General features: G+C 37.3%; 1 protein-coding gene across 2 annotated transcripts; it reads right to left on the reverse strand.

Moving 5' to 3' along the window:
- Nucleotides 1-397: 397 nt before the first annotated feature.
- LOC148815479 (membrane-spanning 4-domains subfamily A member 4D-like) lies at nucleotides 398-22,822 on the reverse strand. 2 transcript variants are annotated; one of them, XM_088905596.1, is made up of 7 exons: nucleotides 21,737-22,822; nucleotides 17,392-17,584; nucleotides 5,618-5,728; nucleotides 4,000-4,056; nucleotides 3,698-3,859; nucleotides 1,890-2,009; nucleotides 398-1,567 (listed from the first exon to the last, which is right to left on the reverse strand). In XM_088905596.1, the coding sequence occupies exons 2-7, from the start codon at nucleotides 17,578-17,580 to the stop codon at nucleotides 1,436-1,438; spliced, it is 771 nt and encodes a 256-aa protein (XP_088761722.1). In that variant the 5' UTR covers nucleotides 17,581-17,584; nucleotides 21,737-22,822; the 3' UTR covers nucleotides 398-1,435. The 2 variants fall into 2 exon arrangements, with proteins under 2 accessions (XP_088761722.1, XP_088761723.1); XM_088905597.1 differs by lacking the exon at nucleotides 21,737-22,822 and adding an exon at nucleotides 19,156-19,292.
- Between the last annotated feature and the right edge of the window lie 1,626 nt (nucleotides 22,823-24,448).

The following is a 24,448-nucleotide window of genomic DNA, read 5'->3' on the forward strand; positions in this document are numbered from 1 at the left end:
TATTTGGGTGGGGATTCACTCTAGAGGTGAAGGGTGATGGTGAAACAAATAGCCCCTTATGGCAAAGTATTTACGTGTGGTTCATGACAGTAAATCCAACAAAAATGTGGTGGAAAAGCAGTCTTTAGTAAGTAGTATAAATATATACTGTATTTAGTAGCATTTGATTTTAAAAATGCATAAAAGTGGAATAACTCCACCAGTAAACTCAAAGGCGACAATGTATGTGATCACTGGTGAATAGTATTGCCTCAAGTGAGATGTTTGGAATTGGCAATTACAGGTGGGGTGGAGTTTAATTTATTGGATTAACAAGCAGATAATAAAGAAAAACAAATAGGCATTACTACTATGGCAGATATCAACTTTCGACTCATAAACTGATACAAAAGACACATTTTCCATATTAACAGGTTTATTTTAGAAAATACCAAGTAAGATGTTTTCACTGCACTTAGAACACAATACAATGACGCAATTTCAGATAATTTGATGAAAGTAGGCTGTTTCAAAATACAAATACAAATAAGGTGCATTTATAAGGTGTTAATATGGTGCATAATATTATATATATTGTATTTGTCTTTAATGCTCTTGGATCGGCCTCCTTACTGTGCTTTTTCCAAGTGACTGCTATTAATTCTTTTAATCCATAAGATGAAAGTCAAAGACTGGAAGAATTATCCAAGCAAAGATTTAAACATACATTGAGAAAGTGCTCCCCAACATGTTGCCACTCATGTCTGACTGCAGTCTTTTCCTTTACAACATAATCCACTATGCTGTTTTTATAAATCATTTTTTTTCTTCCATGGGTTGAATGGCAGCATTTAATTTGGATGAAGATATTTTTCAGCCTTCAACATGCTCTTACTCCCCTTAAAAAACTTTTAAAGTGCCTCTGCTAATTTACATTTGCTTCGAGACTTAAACTTTTCGCATAAGTAGAAGTTTAATGGATTTCTGCGCACATTCATGCTCTATTACTTATAGTCTCAAGTCATTCCCTCATTACATTGCTATAAATGCACAGGTGTGCCGCTGTTTTTAACTTAATTCTCTTACTTAAATAACTATGAAGTGGGTGGAATCTGGATCAAATAAGTATTAAAAGGTTCTTCAGCATCCACAGCATCTTGGATGCCTAAAAGCACTTTAGAACTGCAAGAATGTGGGTGTTGATAGCTATTTAAAATGTTTAAAATAGTAGCTTTATTAAAGTGTGGCAGAGTTTTGGATCACTTTTTTTAAAGATTTTATGTTTATATTTTGAAGAACAAATGTCCACAGTAATGTAAATACAGTATGTGAATAATGCTGATAGACTGACAGAGATTATTACCTAAGCTAAAAGTGCAATCTGTGATGTAGTTACAGAATCCATCTGTTGCCTTATTCCTTCGGTAAGCCTTGAACCCAAACTGGTTTATTTCAGTTATGCAGAACAGGAAGGTGACGTGTGTGGCTGTTCTTCACTGTCCAGCAGGGGTACGTCACTCTCGCTGGGACTGCGAGCCAGCTCTGGGTCAGTCATCGGGTCACCAGCATGCTGGACAAGGACCACAGACTACAAGACAACAACAGATGAAAATATGAACAATGGCCTGATCAATGTCTGAGAAACAGAAATCGTCCTTTTTATTCTCTCAGCTGAACACATGTAATAAGGAACCAATTCAGTGCCTGAACTGAAGTTATTACAACAGTCGTTTAACACAAAACCTTTGAACTAAAGGGACACTTCAGGCCAAATTTTAACAGAAAATTAAGACATTTTATGCAACTAGCCACACATTTGGGAAGCCCTGTTATAATGTTACAGTCTGCTGCATAAAGTGTTGTTCATGTTTAAGAACTTAAATTAATCCACTGCTTTGCAAGATTTATACCATTTGATCGCCTGAATTGGAGTGAACCGCCTTGCATCCAAAGACACAGATGGACAGTGCCACACAGAGCTCTACAACAGAGTAAATCAGTAGGATCCCCCTGATTCCATCCAGTGCAGCCTGTCAAAAATGCACAAGACAAAGAATCACACAATGGAGGATTACAACCATTAAGCAACATGTTTACTATAGTACTCCTAGGCATCAGAACACTACAAGCACAGAACACACAGAATACCATACTAAATCAGTGTGGTATTTTCAAGCCCAGAAACACAGGTCATAAATATTTTCCCGAGTCATAGTTTCTTTGATTTAGGGCTTGAGATGAAGGAATAAAGTATTAATTACAAATATGTGAAAGGTATCAATTCTACAATTAGTAGAATTACTTAGTAGAACTATCCATACATTACCAGAAAGCTTCATATTTCTGGTAAGGACTGTGGCAGCCCAGAGCCTGTCCCACAAGAGCAAAAGGGGGGGGGAAACAGATAACTGATTTGTGGTCATGTGCTCATAGAGATGTTGCTGTTTGATCCTTCAATTTGTTAATGCTGTGAAAAATGTTCAAATAAATTGGACTAAGACTGCAAAAAAAACAATCAAAATTAATATTTTCACTGCTTTCAGCAGTTTAATTTGCAATGCTTTTCTTGCAAACATTCTTTCAGAATAATTTTGTGGTTGGAAATCCTTGGAAACACCCTGACCGACAAATAGGGCTGCCATTAACTTAGTGATGTGCCGTGTTGGGTATGGGACAAACATAACCCTTTTGCATTTACAGATGCAGCCATTCAGAATGCATATCAAAACTTGTATGCCACTTGTATGCGACAACTCACACATTTTAAATGGCTACATCTGTAGTTCAAAATGTTCCAATTTTCTCTTTTTTGACTACAAAATATTTTACCACATGCTTGCAATATCCCTTAAATGCTGTTGCAAACCCAGTGTAGGATCTGAGTTGTCATGATAATGTCTTCCTTCTCACCATTCTGCCATACATGCCAGCTTTGACGCATTGACATTTTCTCAACCTCAGCCATTGAGCTCCGTAGCTTTTTCAAAGTCACTGCCTAAATCAGGCTGTCTCTTCACACTGAGCACTGTAAGGAGTAAACTGTCACTGTAAGGCTGTGTATATGAGGCACCTTCCAATTCCTAATGATCAAATTCATCATGTTCAGGGATATTCATCATCTTTATTTTTTTTAAACCATCTTCCTGATCTCTACAATTTAATCCCTGGGTTTTAAACTTTGTTCTTACGGTTTCAAAGTAATTTTGTTAGGTTTGCCACAGTAAAGAAGTGAAAACTTAAGCAACTAATTTGAGTTTTTGATTTTTCTTTACAGTTTTTGCAAACATTTAACGAATTTCACCCTAATCCACTCTGTTAATGCATTCATGTAAAATATTATTAATTAAGTGTACTTTTTGTTCAAATTTCAATTTAGAAATTTACACAGAAACTTGGTTACCATATGAAACAAAAGAGAAGTGAAAAAAGCTTATAAAAAAGAATGTATGATCAAATACTTTATCCCCTCAGGTGTGTTAATCATCTACACATGATCGATTATTTTTTATACTTATTTCATTCTCTTTTTTCAATCATCACCTTATACTGAAAGAGCAAAATACATCTGCTTCTGCAACTTAGTTGAGAAACTGTTTAGAGAGGAAGGGTTAAAATTACTGGTGCTTTACTATTTCAGTATAGCAGTATCATTCCTAAGGATACTCGAGTACTAACAACACAGCATTAGGTACAATTGTTATTAAAATACATTACTTACATTGAGCTGGAATGTCATTAATTGGCAATCCCTGTACTCATAAGTAAAGGAAGACCATGGCCAGCAGTTAGAGTGTCTCATGCTTAGGTCAATACAGAGGAAGACAATTGCAACACCAGCCATTATACAGCTGATAATGTTCATTGCTATAGTCCCCTTAATCTGAAAAATAAGAAGAAAGTGAATTATTAACAACAAAGGAAGAAGAGTATAAATGTGTAAAATGTTATGATACCTCCCTCATTAAAGACTCTGGATAATGCACCAATAATCTGTGGTTGCATAGATTTTTCTGAACTTACCATGTGAATGTTAGCTTTTTTGTGAGAAGCCACAGATAGCGACCCTGATATTATGTACTGCAGAAGAAAAAAAAAGAATTATTAATGATACTACATGAATGGAGTATTCACATCATTAAGAGATGGCAAGACTACCTCTCTTTGTACATTTACAGCTTCTCAAGTTTTATTTTCCTGTTTTGACCTTTCACTGTTGGAAATATATTTGAGCACAAACTGTATAGTTTATTCCATGCTGAAAAGAAAAGAAAGAAAACACAACGTTTTAGCCGTGGAGCCTTCTTCAGGTGTGAAGAATCTTCAGTTCCTTTGCTGCTTACACATGCTGACGCAGCTACCCACCTCAACTAAATAGTTTATATGTATTTTATGTATTAATTCTATATTATGTGTTCTTCGTCGTGGTGATTGTGGTGATTGTGGATTATTTTTGTGAGTGTTTCACCATAATTGACTAAAATTAAAAAACAGGTCACTGACAAGCACTTTCATCATAATTTTCATAGAAGAAATTAACACTGTTAAAGAAGAACTCCTGGTGCATCTAAGACTGGGAATATCTCTTAATAATCTGGCACTCAGATGTGTGCCTTATTATTGAAACCAGCAGCCTGCTATATTAACTTTGTTAATAATTTTTCAGGATTTTGTATTTTCGTCCAGTGCACTCATGAAAAGACCCTTTGTCTGCTCTGTTTCAGACTGAAAAGAATCTTCTATTTGCTATTTTACAGACCCAACAAGTGCATAATGTAATCTCTGCATAACTATACAGTATATGTCAGTATACATCCTAGTGCTTAGAGCCTTACTTATAACTTTCCTACTAAATGAAAATGCACACTGCAGATAAGCTTAACGCATATAAGTGCTACACGATCACAATCATGTAAAAAACTTCAAGGTCATTTATATTCCTTTGTTATTTTCCCATTGCAGACATGCTTAAGCAGGAATAGAGAAAGCATTGCAGATATTTCAGGACAGTGTGATGATCTGACCATTATTTAAACATGGTTTTCCTTCAGAGGCAAACTGGTATTCAGGAAAACTGAACTGTGTCGCTAATAAGTGTTAACTGCTTCTTCCTGTACTGTACAGTACATATGTTTTCTCATTTAATTCCTGCTTTTCATTGATTTTCTAAAGATCTAAATTTTGTAATAACATTTCCATATGATTAAACTGAGGAGAAAGCATCATTCAGGTGTTAACTAAGTGCTTTGTTGTAAATAACCTTATTAGTGAATCTATACAATCAATGTTTAATTTTAGTTTTAAAGACATAGCAATCTATACTGTTTTTGTATTATTTCATTAAAAAATCCACACAAACATTAGTACAGACAGATTCTATGCTATGTCAAAAAAAACCTCTTTTCACTTTTAACAGACATCATTGATGAGTAAAATTGAAGATTTAATAATTGATAGTGCTAGACTATCAAGACATTTGCCAAACATCAAACACAAAAAAGTCTTAGGATTACCAAACACCAGTTGGCAACACAGACGTGCAACAGATCACTCTCATTTTAGGATCAATTTCAATTTTTCAGTGTAGTTCACAAATTCAAAAAAATATCAGTCTTTCTAAAACCTGTATCCTTTAACTTACCATAGCTCCAGTCCAAAAGGGAACACCAAAGAAGGTCACCATGGTAGGCTTTGTGAAAACAAGTAACAGTCCCAACATGAGGTTCAGAACCCCAATCAAAATCTGGACAGTCTGTAAGACAGTATGACAAACAGCAATATTATGTACCAACATCACAACTATATGAAAGAAATGCAATGTATCCCTGTTTGGTATCAATTTTTTTGTTTTGGTTTAAACTTTTCTTTTTAAAGTTTTCCATTTGGTCATCAGTGTTTGCATATTGGGACAATTTATAGCTACAAACCTCTTACCAGTAGTTAGAAGAAAAATCTCAAGTAGAAAACTATTTTTGGACATTTTGGATGTTTGGCCCTGGCTTGATCAGTACTACGAATACCACAGGTTATTACTGAATTAATAGTGCATTCATTTTTATGCCCCAACAAGAGAATGCTACCTACTGACCCACAAATCATATTGGTGGACACAGGTCTAGAATAGCAACTATATAAGGTCATTTAAATGCAGCACTCCATCCTATATTTGTGACCATTGTAAGAGGGCAGTTCAGAATGCTTAGTAACCTAACCAGCTGGGAGAAGACAATTGGTCAGGTAGCATTTTCAAAACCAGGAAGCTGAGGCTTTTACATCAGTCATTACTGCTGTCCTTGAAGAGAGCAGATCCTTTGCTACTGTATGTGTCTGAACCAGAAGGAAAAGGAGGCAACCAGGCACACAACTGTGGAGCTTAAAGCTCAGGACTTGTGAGTTGTTATCGGCTGGATATGTAGAAGCATAATTTCAAACGTTTTCTGACAGAGACTATTTTTGGAGAAGAGTTTTAAGAAGGGTCTTTCTAAAAGAAGCTTAGTTTTTGTACTGGTATGCCAGTATGCATAACGAAGGAACAGAAGAAGTCTACTTTTTGAGCACAAGGAGGAGTTTTGACTTTTGTTAGTTTGGTAGATTATTTTTCTTTTGTATTTCACTGTAAATAAACATAGCATTGTGTGTTTTACCTAGACTTGCCTATTAAATGATCACTGCCATGGCACATGTCTCCCAGGTATGTCACATCATAAAGGTAAAAACCCAACATTTTAAAATCAATATTTTCCACATGACAGTTTTTTGTGAGAAGCGATGCACTGTATTTCTGGATGTCTTGCCCTGTAAGGCACTGTCCATAAAATGTCTGCCATTTATAAAGAGATGTTTTTTTACAAGTGAATTCTGTTGTTTACCTGGACTGCAAAAACACTGTGAGTGTGATAACAATGACCACTTTAAAAAAGAAAAAAGGTGTCAGTCATGGATCAGAGGCTTTAAGGTATTTTCAGCACATGAAATCACAGATCTTGTTTTTTCTTTAGGATCAAATTACAACATTAGAATCCAGCTTTGCTTTAATTTCAAGGCATTCTAATACACTTGTTCTTTGGGTGGGAGCAAATAAAAAGCTGCATGCATTATGAAGACATTAACTTCCATCTTTACTCCCAAATCATATTTTGTCTCACTTTCTTAAGCAAGATAGATCAAAAGGAATTGGAAACTGGATAAACAAAAAACCATTCATTAAAAACTGACTCTCTCAATCAGCAGGAGTAACTTTGTTTTGTAAAAGCATCCTACATCTCCTGTACTGCTCTAGAACCTGAAAGAAATAAACCAAAACCAAAATTCACACCACTTTGATTTCACTTGATTTCTAATTTACCTTGTCATTCAAGTACCTTGTATTTTTACTGCTTTCTAAATTTGGACTTAATTGTTTTTTTAGACCTTCTGAAGCACAAAACCTAAGCCCCAACAATTTTGATGCTTTTCTAGCAAACCATAATAATAATCCACTCAAAGCTCTTTACGGGTAACTTCCCTCCACCACCACCAATGTGCAGCCCCCACCTGGATGATTTGAGGGCAGCCAAAGTGCACAAGTACATTTTACTTAATAAATTACTAATTAAATGATTAAAAATAAATAAATAAAGGTGTATTTTTTATTGTGGTATATGAAACACTCCTACAGTATTTCACACTCTGGTAAGAGGTCTGAACCCCATCAGACAGATAACTTCCCTTGTATAATTACATAATTACAATTACATCATTACATTGTATAATAATCAAAAAACCCATGATACATTTAATACGGCAGAGGGAGATTCAACTATTCTAAGGCACATACAATACAAAGCAAAATGTTCTTGTAAAACGGTTTAAATGACCGTGACTAGGAAAGCATGATTTTCCACAAACATGCTAGAATGCCTGTGAAGCAGAGACGTGCAGAGACCTTTTGGTGGACATTGGCTGAAAAGGGGAGAAGGGGGACTTTCTGGGGCAGGATCCGTTACGTTAGAGTATCCTGGACACAAATCAGTGCCCGCTTGTATTTCTGTATTTTTTAATTTTACAGGAAGGTTTGATGTGACTTCAGAGTAGGGCTGGGCGATATGGCCAAAAACATTATCACGATAAAAATGTTCATATCAGTCAATATAGATAATTATCACAATAAATGTCAAATCATTATTTCTTTCAAGTTTAAAGGCAGATTTTTTCTCCTTAGTGAAAGTTGAAGAAACCAGTTAACTGGTAAATTAAACAACTCTTTATTTTAAGAATGCAACAAACACTTGCCAAACAGCAGAAACATTTAACAAATCTGAGGTAGAGAGTATTCAAGTCTTTTTTATGTCAAAATATGCATGAGTAAAATTTACAAAATAAATATCTTAATAGAAAAATTAAATACTGCAGTGTGATAAAACACACATAGAACATGGCTAAGACAGACTGCAATGTTTAAAGTGCTCTGTTTTATGTCTGATCGTAAAAAGCCAAAATATCTCCAAATTACCGAAGTTGAATGACCTTTTCTGTCGACGATGTCATCGTCCTTCGAGCTGGTCATTGGCAGCACTACATTTGCTTCAGTGTCGCTCATTTCTCCACTCTAACTACAATCCTGTCAGCCACCACCGTGTGGGTAAACACCACCACGTTAGCTGCCCGGTCTGCAACACTCACACGCGCACGCGTACTCGCGCAGTATTTTGCGCAAAGCATAAACATATATATCGAACATTTATAGAACTTTTGTTAAACATATATCGCAGAAAATTATATCGCGATAATTATCGTTATCGAATTATCGCCCAGCACTACTTCAGAGGCATTATAATATTCACAACCTCGGCAAAAAAATTGTTGTCCATAATTGCTGATTATATTTGATTAACAGACAAGGTATTACTCCCCCTCTAATGAGCATATACTTTATTTTCATGATAAAACACATCTTAACAAGAGGACAGAGCAAATAAAAGAATTACCATCTAATTACATGCAATACCAAATGCAATCTCTTTCAAACTTAAGAGAAAGAGTTTACATGATAGCACATCAAATCAAAATTGTTTTTATCCCAAAACGTTTCTATTGTGGGATAAATATTCAGCAAGCCGCTAGAAATTATCATCTGCAAAGTTGATAGAGACTTATTCACAAAGACTTACTGCTGTAATAAATGCAACAGGTGCTTCCACAAAGTATTAGTTGGGGGGGGGGGTGCACACTTACAGATGCAGCCATTCAAAGTGCGCGTTACAGACACGTACCGCAGGTGGCGTCGCTCAGTGTGACGCAAGATGACGCGTGGCACCGCAGTACGTGATTGGTTGACCAACAGGGGCACTCGTGGTCTGTTGGTCTGTCGTAGAAAGACTTACAGTAAACGTCTTTGCTGTGCAAGTTGTAGATATTGAATTTTACCACTGAAGGGAAATCTTAGTAGCTGAGCATAAAAAGAATAGGAGCATACTGTAACGCGTGTGAAGGCCATAAACGATATTAATTTTGGAACATAAACATACAGTATATAGCTGGTCTTGGTACTTTAAAGAAAAAAATACACACCAGTATTCCATTTCTCCCTAAACATTTTAAGCTTCGAAGTCTAACGTGATACCGGAGTCAACAAGCATACTTTTAGAATTTGATTAAAAGGGAATATAATATGGAATCGCGTATCTAAAGAATTTAATAACGGTATTCGTGTGCTGCGACAGGGCTGTGTAGGGCTGTTTCGCCTACCTGTTCATGCGAGCTGTCTTGTAGCCGACTGGTCTAGGTGCGTGACTACCAGCTGGCAGGTTGTGTGTTCGAATCCAGCTGGTGCCGGACTTCTCTTTTAACAAACATTTCTTCGAAAAAATAGAATAGCGATATTATGGACAATCAATTGACTTTTATATTTCAAAATATTGCAACATGATCGATATTTGCGATATTTTGAACATATCTTCCCTTCTGACAGCGGTTCCTGCTTCTGTTGTGTGTGTGTGTGCAACAGAGTAAATTTTTATAGAGAAATGGAGGCTGGACAGTATGCGTTACAATATAAACATTTATATTGATTTAAATCGTGTTCTGATTTAAATCGCAAACGCGTGTTTAATTATGTGTTTTTTTAATCATAATCAGGCTAATGCATTTCTACATTTTCTGTATGAACCAGCTTAGAGGTTCATACAGAAAGACAGCTTGTGTTTAAATTGAGTGTAAGGTAATTTATGCTTCTAAAGTCATGGCCAGCATTTATTATTGTACTGTGCTGTAAACTTTTTCTGTGCCTAGTCACATTACTTTATAGCGTTTTTATTGCGTTATTAAATCCGGTGGCGCTGTGTGTTAGTTTCCTGACTCCCATTATTTAAACTGCGACACTGATCATTCATCTCTAAATAAACTTTATTTTATATAGCGTTTTAAGCGAATAGGTAATTAGATTGCTCATAAACCTAATCGCTTTTTCTACATAAACACAGCGTGATTGCTCTCTGAAAATGCTTTTCCTTTATTTTTAAAGTAGGCTCAGATTTCAACTATAGATCGTATTATTATAAACTTTCTTGGAAAAATGTATTTTATGTAAACCATGTTTGCTATTAATTCATTTAGGGCTAAAATACGTTCATTGTCTTCCAATCGAGTCGAGTTGACATTGGAAGCCTGCCACACCCGAACTGTTAAACCAACGCATTAGCACGTCAAAGCCCATTGAGGGTATTGAGCCAGTATTGGCTTTAGTATTCCCCCCCTCTCCCCTCAATTCAATTCAATTCAAGGTGTTTTATTTGCATGACAGATGGGTACAAGCAGTGTTGGGTATGTATATTGCAACGCTTACGGCAGACAGGCACTGTGTAAGAGCCGGCGCACCAGAGCAGCGCACCGAGGGAGCGTCTGCATTTATAACTTAGTTTTTAAAATTAGTCAAGCAATATGAAGCATCTCCTTTTACTTTTAAGTCCCTTAAATACATTGAGCACAGCTTTCTCACCACTTAAGATTGCTTTTGATACCATCCTTACACAAAGCAGAAGGGAGATCTTAGTGCCTGAGCATAAAAAGAATAGGAGCATACTGCAACGCGTGTGAAGTCCATAAACGATATTAATTTTGGAACTTAAACATACAGTATATGGCTGGTCTCGGTACTTTAAAGAAAACATACACACCAGTATTCCATTTCTCCCTAAACATTTTAAGCATCGAAGTCTTTAACTAACGCGATACCGGAGTCAACAAGCATACTTTTAGAATTTGATTAATAGGGAATATAATATGGAATCGCGTATCTCAAGAAATTAATAACGATATAATTATATTCATGTTGCAAAAGAACTGCAACGGACATAAGAACTCCCTTGCTTTTAACAGAGCGTTCCATAATTTCTAACTACGAAAATGCCAGGTGAAAGGATTTGTAAACATATTTTGTTAAAGCGAGTCAGTTTTTTCCGCAACACATAAAAGACATTTTTCCAAGAAAGTTTAGCCTTTGTCACTAATGAAACCACTAAATAAAGACATAAATATAGAAATCTTAAGATTTGTATTATTTAATGTTGGTAGCAGGATGAACTGTCAGAGTGTATATTTTGTCGCAGAGTTGCTGCAAGATGTTAACAGTGAAAAAGGTATTTAGAAATGAGTTATTTCAAGATGAACATTTTCAGAATAATTGCAAATCTAGCAGGATAGAGAAAGCACAGAAAACTGGCAGTTAGATTGATCAGATTAGTATGAAAAGTCATTTAGCAAAGGGAATGAGAAGAGTGACAAACTAGTATACTTTAGATCTTTTTAAATCTGATCATGTTTCCCTATAACAATAATAAAAAACTTTATTTGATATATCACCATTAAAGGTGGCATCTCAAAGCAATACAGTAGATGTAAAAACAGATAAAAGAACCACAGATTACAAAGTAAATGCATATAAGAAAGACAAGCAGTTAGAGGTGCTACCAAAATTAGAAAATGAAGCAGATACAGACACTAAGTCTTCTGAAAAGAAAGGTTCTGAGGTTAGATTTAAACTGGCCCTGGTGTGTGTGTGTTTGTGTCTGTCTGTCCTGTGATGGACTGGCGCTATGTCCAGGGTGTATTCTGCCTTGTGTCCGTCGCTTACTGGGATAGGCTCCAAATCCTCTGTACTGGATAAAGAGATTAGAAATGGATGGAAGTAAAGGCACTGTGTGGATGGAACTATACACAGTGTTAGAAACCCACTATGAAATGGCAGCATCTCACTGAGAATAAAACATTTTATAGTGCTGGCTTAAGGAAACAGCCTTTCCACCTCTCTTGCACATCAGTATCCATACCTAGTTATTTAAACAAATTGCCTCTAATTATAAACATCTTAATATGCTGGCTCTGTGGATCCGCATCAGCTATGTTTGCCCATTCCTTCAATTCATGTGCATCCAACACACAGTTCAACGCTAGCAACTACACAAAATCTAAAATATGAGCTCTACTTGCCACTTACAATACCAACAGTACCAGCTAACTTTAGTAGTGACATTTTCATGGATCTTTTTAACAATAAAATTTACAACATCAGACTTCAGACACAATTAAACAGGCCTCAAAAAAGTCTGGTACAAACATTTTCAGCATGGAATAAACCTTTACTTTAATGGTATAAACCTTAAATGGATTCATATTCTCAATAAGATTTGGTGCTCAGTAACATGACTTAGAAAATGACAGAAGACATACGTATCATGCTTATCCTTCTATTTTTCATAATCGTAAACTCCTTAAGGCAGTTACATTTTCTCTGTTCTGACCTGGAGTTACAGAGAAATTTAAATTCTAATAAGAGATTTGTAATGAGGAAAGTCATACCAATCACTCATACCAGGATTTGTAATTACAATACAAATACTTTCTTTCTGTATGTGTTTATTTTGCAGTTTGAGTCTATGGCATTCCTTTGGGGGGTCTATACTCCAAGGCATGACTTTTTTATGGGAACATGACATTTTTTTAAAGTCTTTTAATGCAAGCTTCATATAAACCCTTAGCAGTGGTTACTGTCTGGAGCAGGTACTTGAATGGCACAGATTCATTGAAATGATTCAATTTCACAATTCAATTGTGACATCTACTGTAAATTACAGAAATGTTAAAAGTAAACAAAATAAAGTAACTAAAATGTGGTCTGAAATCACCCCTTTAGACACCCCTTTTACTTCACTGGTGTCAGATATGAAAGGCAATAGTCTCCCGTTCTATCTGCTGTGTGTTGCAGCAGAGGGACTCCCTGCAGCTGAAAGGGGCAGAGTAACTTGCATGCCCTCTAGTACAGTTTACACATGCACGACTTTAAAAGCTAGCAAGACAGGTTTCGATTCACATTAGCTGGCGAGCCTTGTTAAAAAAACGAATGATAATGTAACATGCCACTGTTCATGAACAAAGTTATACTGAGATTTCCTAAGATACGCGATTAAAAAATAAATAAATAAAAATTTGAATCTCCTGCGGAACACATTCCATAAGAATCAGCGGTTTTACAGTATATATCGCCTTTAAAGGTGGCTTCTCAAAACGCTTTACGGGATAAAAACAACCAGAACAGCAGCAACAACAATATTGTATTTCGTTGCACTTTGAAAACCAAGTAATAACTTAACTATACAGTACGTGCAAACGTTTCGTATGTTGCTGTCGTGAATGCCTGCATACCCATAAGTATCTTATTTGCCTTGAGTCTGTCTACAGTATCTCTGTCCCACTACCCCCCTCTCTCCCTCAATTCAATTCAATTCAAGGTGTTTTATTTGCATGACAGATGGGTACAATTCTTGTTGGGAATGTATACTTTGATATTTACACCCGGCGCGGCACAGAGGGAGCGTCTGCATTTATAACTTGGTTTTTAAAATTAGTCAAGCAATATGAAGCATCTCCTTTTACTTTTAAGTCCCTTAAATACATTGAGCACAGCTTTCTCACCATCCTTACACAAAGCAGAAACTGTCCGATGACTCACAGTACAAGTGGAAAGATTACAGATTGTAATCGTCTTTAATTTTGTCTTTAATTTTGCCTGTGGAGTGCATCTTATTAAGCTCTAAATTGCATTTTGAGCGCGGTTTTTGACTTTTTTTTAATTGCATTTTGGGCGCGGACAGCACATACAAGGGTTAATGAACTGCGCCAAGAAATTTAAAATAGTATTCTTTAGGTGTGAGGGTAGGAGTGGACCGCAGCAGGCATAATCAGCAAACCAGGAAAACAAAGAACAGGACAGGTGAGATGTGTATCCAGAAAGCGAGTGATCAGAAAAAGGAAATGGAAAACGCAGAAAAAGGAAACGCTTTACAGGATAAAAACAATAACAACAGTAGTGGCTGGGCAAACGATTTTTTTTATCGAAATACAAATTGAGATACTGTACTGTATAATGATGTGCATGAACAAAGGTATACTGCAATTTTCCTTAGGTACGCGATTAATGCTTCGTAGGAGGAGGCGGTCTTTTCCTCTTGTCTAACAGTCTGTCCACAAACAAAACATTCCTGTTAGACAAGAGGAATTGAAAAAAAACAATTTTGTCAATGAAAACCGGTGTGTGTGTCTCTCCCTGCCGGATGTCCCTCTCACAAACTGCTGAATGAATACAATAATTTTATTGAAAACGCGTTTGCGATTGTCTGGTATTTAATTTGGTCCCTTTTAACTGTTTTTCGATCTACTGTATTGCTTTGAGATGCCACTTTTAAAAGGCGATATGTAAAATAAAGTTTTTTATTATTGTTATAGAGAAACATGATCAGATTTTCCCTGGTTCAGAAAAAAGATCTAAAGTGCTACACATAACTTTCTTAATTCAATGTATTTAAAGCAGTGAACTACTGTAGGTGTCACATAACATTCAGAAATACAATCACGTATTTGACAAATAAAAATGATTATAATCTAATCCTTCCACGTTTGATCCCAAAATCCCAAGAAATATAAATCTTGACGGGTAGAAAGCTATGCTGAAAGTTTATTAAGATACTTAGAAGACAAAGATACTGTATCAATTTATGTTGCATTAGCCTGATTATGATTAAAAAACACATATAATTAAACACGCGTTTGCGATTTAAATCAGAACACGATTTAAATCAATATAAATGTTTATATTGTAACGCATACTGTCCAGCCTCCATTTCTCTATAAAAATTTACTCTGTTGCACACACACACACAATAGAAGCAGGAACCGCTGTCAGAAGGGAAGATATGTTCAAAATATCGCAAATATCGATCATGTTGCGATATTTTGAAATATAAAAGTCAATTGATTGTCCATAATATCGCTATTCTATTTTTTCGAAGAAATGTTTGTTAAAAGAAAAGTCCGGCACCAACTGGATTCGAACACACAACCTGCCAGCTGGTAGTCACGCACCTAGACCAGTCGGCTACAAGACAGCTCGCATGAACAGGCAGGCGAAACAGCCCTACACAGCCCTGTCGCAGCACACGAATACCGTTCTTAAATTCTTTAGATACGCGATTCCATATTATATTAGCAGAAAAGCTTAAAACTACCACTTTTTCACACGCTATTTCACATGCTAGTTAAATACTTCGATGCTTAAAATCGTTAGGGAGAAATGGAATACCGGTGTGTATTTTTCCTTTAAAGTGCTGATTCCTGGAATCTGACTGGCTGACACCCCTCTGAAGTGGTTCCATAAAATCTGGTATACGGAAAAGAAAGCGTTGATAAATACAAGTGTCTTTTAATACACTCTTTGCTGTGCTCTTGAGGATCCTTGTGATATTTTAAGCTCTAGTTGAATGATAGGTGTCGCATTTTAAATCATTTTCGTAGTTAGAAATTATGAAACGCCCTGTTAAAAGCAAGGAAGTTTTTATGCCCGTTGAAGTAAAACAAAATGCCTGACAAAGTATGGCTTGGACAGATTCCAAGTGCTTGTACAAATGTGCTAAAGAAATTATACTTTGAGTATACAGCTTGTCCAAAGTCATCCATTATTAATACTATTAGTAATATCTTCAGTAAAGGCTTTGATGCATAAATATTTCTGATAAAGGTAGGTTGTGTACTTTTGTCCAACTGAGCAATCTTGCTTTCATAAAATATACCAACATTTTAATGACTGATGATTAACATGCTGTAATACACAGTTCAAAATTAAAGGCTCAAATGCTGTACATGAGAGGTTAAGCTCCCCCTGGCGGTTTTACAAGGCGACGCCGGATAGTTAACCACGTGACACCACGTTAACTGCGTCATACCGCGTGATACTGCGACACGCCCACCGGCGTATGCCGCGAAATACCTCACCCATTTTGAATGGCTGCATCTGTATGTAACCAGGGTGTTGTAGGTTTTTTAATTTCAATTATTTTTCCTAATAATTATCTATTTGTTTTTGTTTGAATTTTGGTGGTTGCAAGGTCACATTAAAGATGGAAAAATGTCATAACAAAAACCTGCAATTTCAGTAAGGGTGTGTAGACTTTTTTTATCCACTGTACATACACAACAAAGAATATGCATGTTAGCTGTTTATATCAAATATAAAAAGACTGGCTTTTCTACTCTTTTAACTAAATTTTCTTAAGGAAATCTCAAATCTACCTAGCTAAGTAGCCATGCAGACAATAAGGTGGCGAGTTTGTTGGTTTCATATTTAGAAAAGGTGAATGAAAATAGTCTTTCTTAATCACAAAGTGCTCAACACGACACCCTTCGTGTGTTTCTTTTGTACAGTCCTTCTGAAAAATCTGTGTCTTCTCACCATTCAAAAATGTTTAACACGACCTCCACAGGTGTATTAGCCTACGTTGCTTATCACTGCTTTTTTCCAACGAACAGGAGGCGGGCACTTGTGCTCTAATGAGATCAGTAAGATTCAACATTTTCTCTTCCTAATGGGAGATCCGCACTAAATACAGAGCAGAATCGTGAAGTGGCGAAAAAAAAATGAAATTGGTTGGACTATTTTTCTACATGCAAAAAAGGGCACTTGGGCCAATGAGGGCAAAGGGCTTGAGCCACTGTAGCCACCCTGCTCTGCACGTCCCTGCTATGAAGTATGTTGTAGTCACAGTTGTAGAAAGACGTACAACCTGCAGTAGAGATAAAAACAAGAGTTGCTAGAAAGCTTATGGCTCATCAAATAAGACATTGGGTATGCTCATCAAAAACTTAAAGATCATCTTAGTTTGCTAATACTATACAAAGGATACCAACAATATAGTCATTGGAGAGGGGATTCAGCAGACATCAGTAGTCTGATCGCATGACAATCTTATGTTACCCAAAACTAAAGTACAAGGCATGAGCCCTGTCAAGAACCAACCAAGGATAAAACCAGCAGCATTTCAGTAATGTGTAGCATGTTGAAAGACGAGTTATTGTCAAAATTGCATGCCACTTGTCATGCATATAACTCACCCCCAGAGCCTTGGGTCCTCCTTTAAGCAACTTCTTCAACATTGTGGCTGTCTGACTTTGGCGTTCAGAATATGATGTAACTGCTTGGTTCCGAGGAGCAGCAGGTTGAGGGATGCCAAGGTCACCGCCCTGCGGCAAGACCTGGGTGACAATTACAAGCCCGCTGGATGTTGTGATGGAGGTAGACATCTGGCTATTGGTGATGTACAGGAAAACAAGAAAAAACAACAAAACATGACCATCACACAAGGATATTAGGAATTTTGAGACCATCAAAGTTTGAGTTTTTTTATGTCAAAATCATTAGTCATAGTTCCTAGAGAGCTTAGTGTTTTGGTTTTTGTTCAAACCTCAGAAGTCAATTGATCAATTATTCCAATACTTTTTTAGTCAGGCACATATAGGATTTCTCATAAGGTATTTTACAGCTGATGGCTCAAAACCGAAGATACATAGATCATCATGGAAACCTGTTAGAAGTATTACAATTATGCAGTGAATTAAATAATCAGACCAACTATGTAAATGAGGAAAAAAACAGAAACATCTTTTTCAAGATAATGCATATGTTTGGATTGAGAACAGAATAATTATGAGGAGTAAATGCCCAGTCTAGGGTGATGTAAACAGTGAAGCAGCACAGTTTTAGTATTATAGTAATGTATTAGGACTTCGTCAGCAGTGACTGGAATCCTGGGAACTTTGATGGAACACTGAACTGATATGTACCGGCCAAACCTATGGTGAAACCTGTTTCAGACCTAAATCTGGGATGAAATTTCAACATTCTGTAGGATAATGACACAAAACACAAGACCAAAGCTACACCAGAGGGGCTTACAAAAAAAAAAAAGCTTACAGCACTTTATAATACCAACAGTTTATGATCTTAGAGTTAAGAGTAAAATTGGTCCAAATTTACCTTAAAGTGTTAGCCCAGAGAGTATACATTCAACAAAACAGGGATAAAACAACACTCAGAAAGTTAACAGGATCCTCTGGAAGCAGTGCAGTGTAATACCCCACCCCATTCATGTTTAAATAAAACAGCTATATCACATCATAGTAGGTAACAAAGCAAACAAAAAGGGAAAGAAATAACACTAATAAGGAAATGGACTGATTAGTATTAACATTTTGTGACAGAGTGCTCAGTAGCTCTTTATGCGAACCAGTTAATCCATCCAATATCAAAAAATGAGTTAATCCAGTTGTATCATGACAAGCTAGATCCTACACAAAAATACAGGCTACAAGACATGATTAAAAGCACATCACTGCTCTCTCTGAATGTGACAAAAGACCACTACAGGGCTGCCGATGGAGAATATTTTAAATAACCAATCAAATCTGTCTAGGGGAGGTATGAGGAAACTGAAACATTCCACTTTAAATTCACACAGAATAAGCCTTTACAATCAATACTATGTTCTTTGTTCAGAGGTGAAATGCACATCAACCGACCGTACTGAGAGAAGTGGATTGGTGTTGGGGACTACAAAGCACCATTGAACCGGATAATTGTTACGGCACCTCTAAGGATTGGCTGTCATTCTTCATCAAACACAAAACTCTGCTGTTATCACCAGGAACAAAGTGTATTTAAAACAGGGATAAAACAACACTCGGAAAGTTAAATCTCAAATGACTTCTCTATCATATTCATCTGTTCCATTCTGATGTGATCGGGTTACCACTAAAAACACAAGTGTTAACGCTAAAAAAATAATGCAGATATTTTGCATTATTTATATATATGCTTACCAATATTAGTCAGAATTTCTGAAAAAGCGATTTTCTCAATCCACTCACTGCTGTGGCAGCCTGAAATTGAAGTTTTGGGTCGAAAACGGATCCGTTTCTCTCAAAGACTCAATTTATGCGAGCCTGTTGTTTGTTGCTTGACGTCATGCGAAACGCCTCCAAATTCTGCTTTTCCCAAACTAGGGGAATGGACACGAGGCTGAAGATGGCTTCTTATTCGCGTTTTTCGTTCCACCTTAAATGCTGCTGCAGGATGTTATGTCGCCTTTCGCCTGTACATGGCTCTCTTCGGTCAGTACTAATCCAGATGGAATACTGTAGAGTAGACATCCTCAGTGAAAGGGAATATCCAAATAAACAGCAACTGTCCAAATTGTATTTTTGTATGGAATATATTTCAGAAAATCACAAAGAAATTTTAAAAACTCACAATAACCCAAACTTGCACTGAGAAACGGTGATTGCACTTTCTGCTTATTACTATGGCTCTTGTATACTGCAGGTTAGACCACTGCAATGCCCTACTATCAGGAAGCACCCATCACTCTTTCATCACCTTACAGCGAATTCAGAATGCAGCGGCTAGAATTGTTACTTGGAGCAGAAAGTACGACCATATAATCCACATACTTAGCTCTCTTCATTGGCTTCCTGTCAGGTACAGGGCGGACTTCAAAATCCTTCTATTTACATGTAAGGCTCTCAGAGGTCAGGCACCTGTCTATCTAATGGAACTTATTAATGTATACAATCCAAGTCGCCCGCTTAGATCACAGAATGCAGGTCTTCTTCATATTCCATGCATTAATAAAAAAACAGTTTGCTAGCTTCTTGTACTTTTTGAGTCTATGCATCCCTGAATATTGACCTCTTTGGCTGCTGCATTAAGTTAAGAAATCAACTTTTGTAATTCTTAACCTAACAATCATTTACCAGGTTTTTAAGACAGACCTCTGCCTCTTCTCCAGCTGTAAAATCCATAAAGCGGGCATTATTCTGAGGATGCCAATCACATGCAAGTTCTGAGCAAATAATTCGACAATACTTTGCAGTCAACATAGAGGAACCACTTATGTGTGTGCTCATTTGACCATACCCTACAACAGGGCAGTCCAAAAGAAGAGGAAATAATATCAAAATTGTTTTCTTCATGGGGAGCTGTGCAATATTACTTCAATTGACCTTTGAAAATAAGTGTACTCTTTTTAATATGTAAAAAGACAGTTCTTCCCAAATGCTGAACAAAATCTTCTGAATTCTGTTCTTCCTGTATAAGATATAGAAGTCAAAAGCTGAACTTTTTGGCTACAATGAAAATGTTTTGCGAGACAAAAATAAAAAAAAACTGCATTCCAACCTCATCACAACTGCCGAGCATGGAGGTGGAAGTATTAGGAGTTTGGGGTGGCCTTGCTGCCTCAAGACCCAGACATTTTGCAACCAAATCGGCACAACTATTAGAAAATTCTGAAATACAATGTCAGGCCATCCATACTTCATCTGAAGCTGATGTTAGCATGATTCACGTAGCAGGACAACAATCATTCAACATACAAGCACATCTACAAGAGATACAAGAGAATGGCTGGAGAAGGAGATATTTTACATTTTGGAAGAACCAAAGTCCAGTCATTGATCCCTGTAAAATCTCATGGCAGGCAGTGAAGTGAGCTGTTCATAAACAAAACTATCAAATGGCACTAACTTGAAGCAATTCGGTAAGGAAGAATGGGACAAAATTAATAAAAGTCCATGTAAAAGACTGATAAAGAGTTACAGTAAATGTCTAATGTCTAGTCATTGCTACTTAAAGAGGTGCCACAAGTTACGCTAAGTGTTCACATACTTGTTCACACGGGTCATTTGTATACATATTTAATGTATGTGGACAGGTAAACAAGATTGATCAGTTTAATCCTCATCTTTTATTAGGACTTTTTATAAAGATTTTGAATTACTTTATAGGTCTAAAATATACGAGAACACGGACCAACAAACTTCACAAACTTTTTTTTTCTCGGCACTGTTTTTATTGCTTTATGTAGTGATGTCAATAAACGGACTTATCGCAACTGGGCCAGACACGGAGGAGGATCACAGGAAACCCCCGAGCCAGGAACAGCAGGGAGAGAGATACAGTAGGTATGAACAAAACCCGCGTTTAAACAGAGATTGGTGCAGTAACAAAAACTGAAAACTAATGCTCCCCTACATCCTGCTTTAAGGTACAAGCCCGTCCGATCAATAATCTTCCTTTCCACCCAATACAATTATTTCAATACGGATATTCAAAATGCAGTGTATTTCGCCATTGTTTTTATTTTAATTAACTTTGCGTATACGACAACTGTCTGCCCTGGCAAAAGGAAAAAGATCTATCACTAGTTAAATCGTCTACTGCAGGTTATTAAATCCCACAAGAAACAAAAACGTCGAAAACGCCAGAAACCTGATTGTTTACGTACTAAACTCAGTACACTTATTTTCATGTACAGTATTTTAAACGTTGTCACCGCTTACTGTAGTGTAATTAGATGAAAAAATCAATCTAATCCGTAGACAGAAACAATAGGCTGCTTACCAATAGTAGTCAGAATTTCTGGAAAAAAGCGATTTTCGCAATCCACTCTTCACTGCTGCGGCAGCCTGAAATTGAAGTTTTGAGTCGAAAACGGATCCGTTTCTCTCAGAGACTCGATTTATGCGAGCCTGTTGTTCGTTGCTTGACGTCACGCGAAACGCCTCCAAATACTGCTTTTCCCAAACTAGGGGAATGGACACGAGGCTGAAGCTGGCTTCTTATTCGCGTTTTTCGTTCCACCTTAAATGCTGCTGCAGGATGTTATGTCGCCTTTCGCCTGTACATGGCTCTCTTCGGTCAGTACTAATCCGGATGGAATACTGTAGAGTAGACATCCTCAGTGAAAGGGAATATCCAAATAAACAGTGACTGTCCAAATTGTATTTTTGTATGGAATATATTTCAGAAAATCGCAACAAATTTTAAAAACTCACAATAACCCGAACTTGCACTGGGAAATGGTGATTGCACTTTCTGCTTATTACTATGGCCCTCCCCCCTAATTAAAAATGTCTCACAATTCTGACACCGAGGTGTGAGAGACAATGTAGCAGACTATCAAAATCCTGAAGTTCAGAGAATTGTACTGTACCATTTTTTAAATAGGCTCTCATTTAACTCTCATGTTAAAACAGTATCGAAAACATGCTTCTTACAGTTAAGAAATATTGCTAAACTAAGTCAGTTTCTCTTCACTCAAGATACAGAGAAATTAATACAAACAGCAGGTTAGACTACTGCAATGCCCTTCTATCTGGGAGAAGCGACCAATCTTTCAACACCTTACAGCGAATTCAGAATGCAGCAGCTAGAATTGTTACTAGGAGCAGAAAGTACGACCATATAACCCCCATACTTAGCTCTCTTCATTGGCTTCCTGTGAGGTACAGGGCGGACTTCAAAATCCTTCTATTTACTTACAGATAGGTAGGTACAGTAGGTCCCTGTCGCACTGTGGTTGGATCAGCCTATTGCTGAACGTGCTCTTCATTTTCACAAGCATGTCATAGAGGGGATGGGAGACGTTGTCCATGATGACCTCTAGTTTGGACACCATTCTCCTCTCAGCCACTACCTCCAGTGGGTCCAGGTTAGGGCTGGGCGATATGGCCAAAAACATTATCACGATAAATAATTTCATATCAGTCGATATCGATAATTATCACGATAAATGTCAAATCATTATTTCTTTCAAGTTTAAAGGCAGATTTTTTCTCCTGAGTGAAAGTTGAAGAAACCAGACAGTTAATTGGTAAATTAAACAACTCTTTATTTTAAGAACACAACAAACACTTGCCAAACAGTAGAAACATTAAACAAATCTGAGGTAGAGTATTCAAGTCTTTTTTATGTCAAAATATGCATAAGTAAAATTTACAAAATAAATATCTTAATAGAAAAATTAAATACTGCAGTGTGATAAAACACACATAGAAGATGGCTCAGACAGACTGCAAAGTTTAAAGTGCTTTAAAGGATCATATCAGAAGTAGTGGCGAAGAATGGCACCGTTTGCAGCTGCCGCTCTACCATCTCCCTACACTCTGCATACAGCCGTGGAAGTGCAGTCAGTGCAAAATGTTTCTGACCAGGTAGCTCGTATCTGGGGTCAAGGACTCTGATAAGCTTCTTGAATCCCTCATTTTCGACAGTGCTAATGGGAAGCATGTCTTTTGCAATGCAATATGCAACTGCATTTGTGATGTCTTCATGTCTTTTCGTTTTTTTGTCGTAAGGCACGGTGCTCGAAAACGATGCTACTATGGTTTGCTGCTGTGTAGTCGCACTGAATACTGGCCTGGTGCTTATAGATGGTCCCCTTCCACTAACAACACTAGTTTGTGGCTGTAATTTTTTACTTTCTGCGTGTTCTAACGGGTGATGTTGTTTTAAATGGTGAAATAGGTTCGTGGTGTTGCCTGTCTTTGCTGGCACGGATCTGCGGCACAGTTTGCAGTGCACGCTGCTCTGTTTTATGTCTGATCGTAAAAGCCAAAATATCTCCAAAATTACCGAAGTTGAACGACATTTTCTGTCGACGATGTCATCGTCCTTCGAGCTGGTCGTTGGCAGCACTACATTTGCTTCACTGTCGCTCATTTCTCCACTCTACAATCCTGTCAGCCGCCACCGTGTGAGTAAACAACACCACGTTAGCTGCCCGGTCTGCAACACGCACGCGCACTCGCGCAGTATTTTGTGCGCATGCACATATCATGCGCAAAGCATAAACATATATATCGAACATTTATCGAACTTTTGTTAAAATTATATCGAGGAAAATTATATCGCGATAATTATCGTTATCGAGGTCAGACCCAATGACAGAGTTTGCTCTTCTGATGAGCTTGTTCAGCCTGTTAGAATCCCCTGCTCTAATCCCAGAACCCCAGCATACCACCACGTAATAAATGGCGCTCGCCACCACCAACTGATAGAACATATTGTAACGCAACGGGGGCTCAGGCGGGCGCCCTTGCCGCATCAGGTCGGCCGGGGCTCGAACCCGGGACTTCCGTGTCTCTCTGCAGCGACCCAGCCCCGTGAGCTAAAGAGAGATCTCTCTACAGCCCAGTAGCTGTAGTCCTGCTATCACAGGGAAGGGCGGTGACGTCACCTGCTCTGGTACGCCGGCTCTTACACAGTGCCTGTCGGCCGTAAGCGTTACAATATATAGCATCTTACTACATACATTGAAGGACCTGAGCCTCC

The sequence above is a fragment of the Atractosteus spatula genome, chromosome 25 (genome assembly GCF_055471065.1).
Source record: "Atractosteus spatula isolate fAtrSpa1 chromosome 25, fAtrSpa1.hap1, whole genome shotgun sequence".
NCBI lineage: Eukaryota > Metazoa > Chordata > Actinopteri > Semionotiformes > Lepisosteidae > Atractosteus > Atractosteus spatula.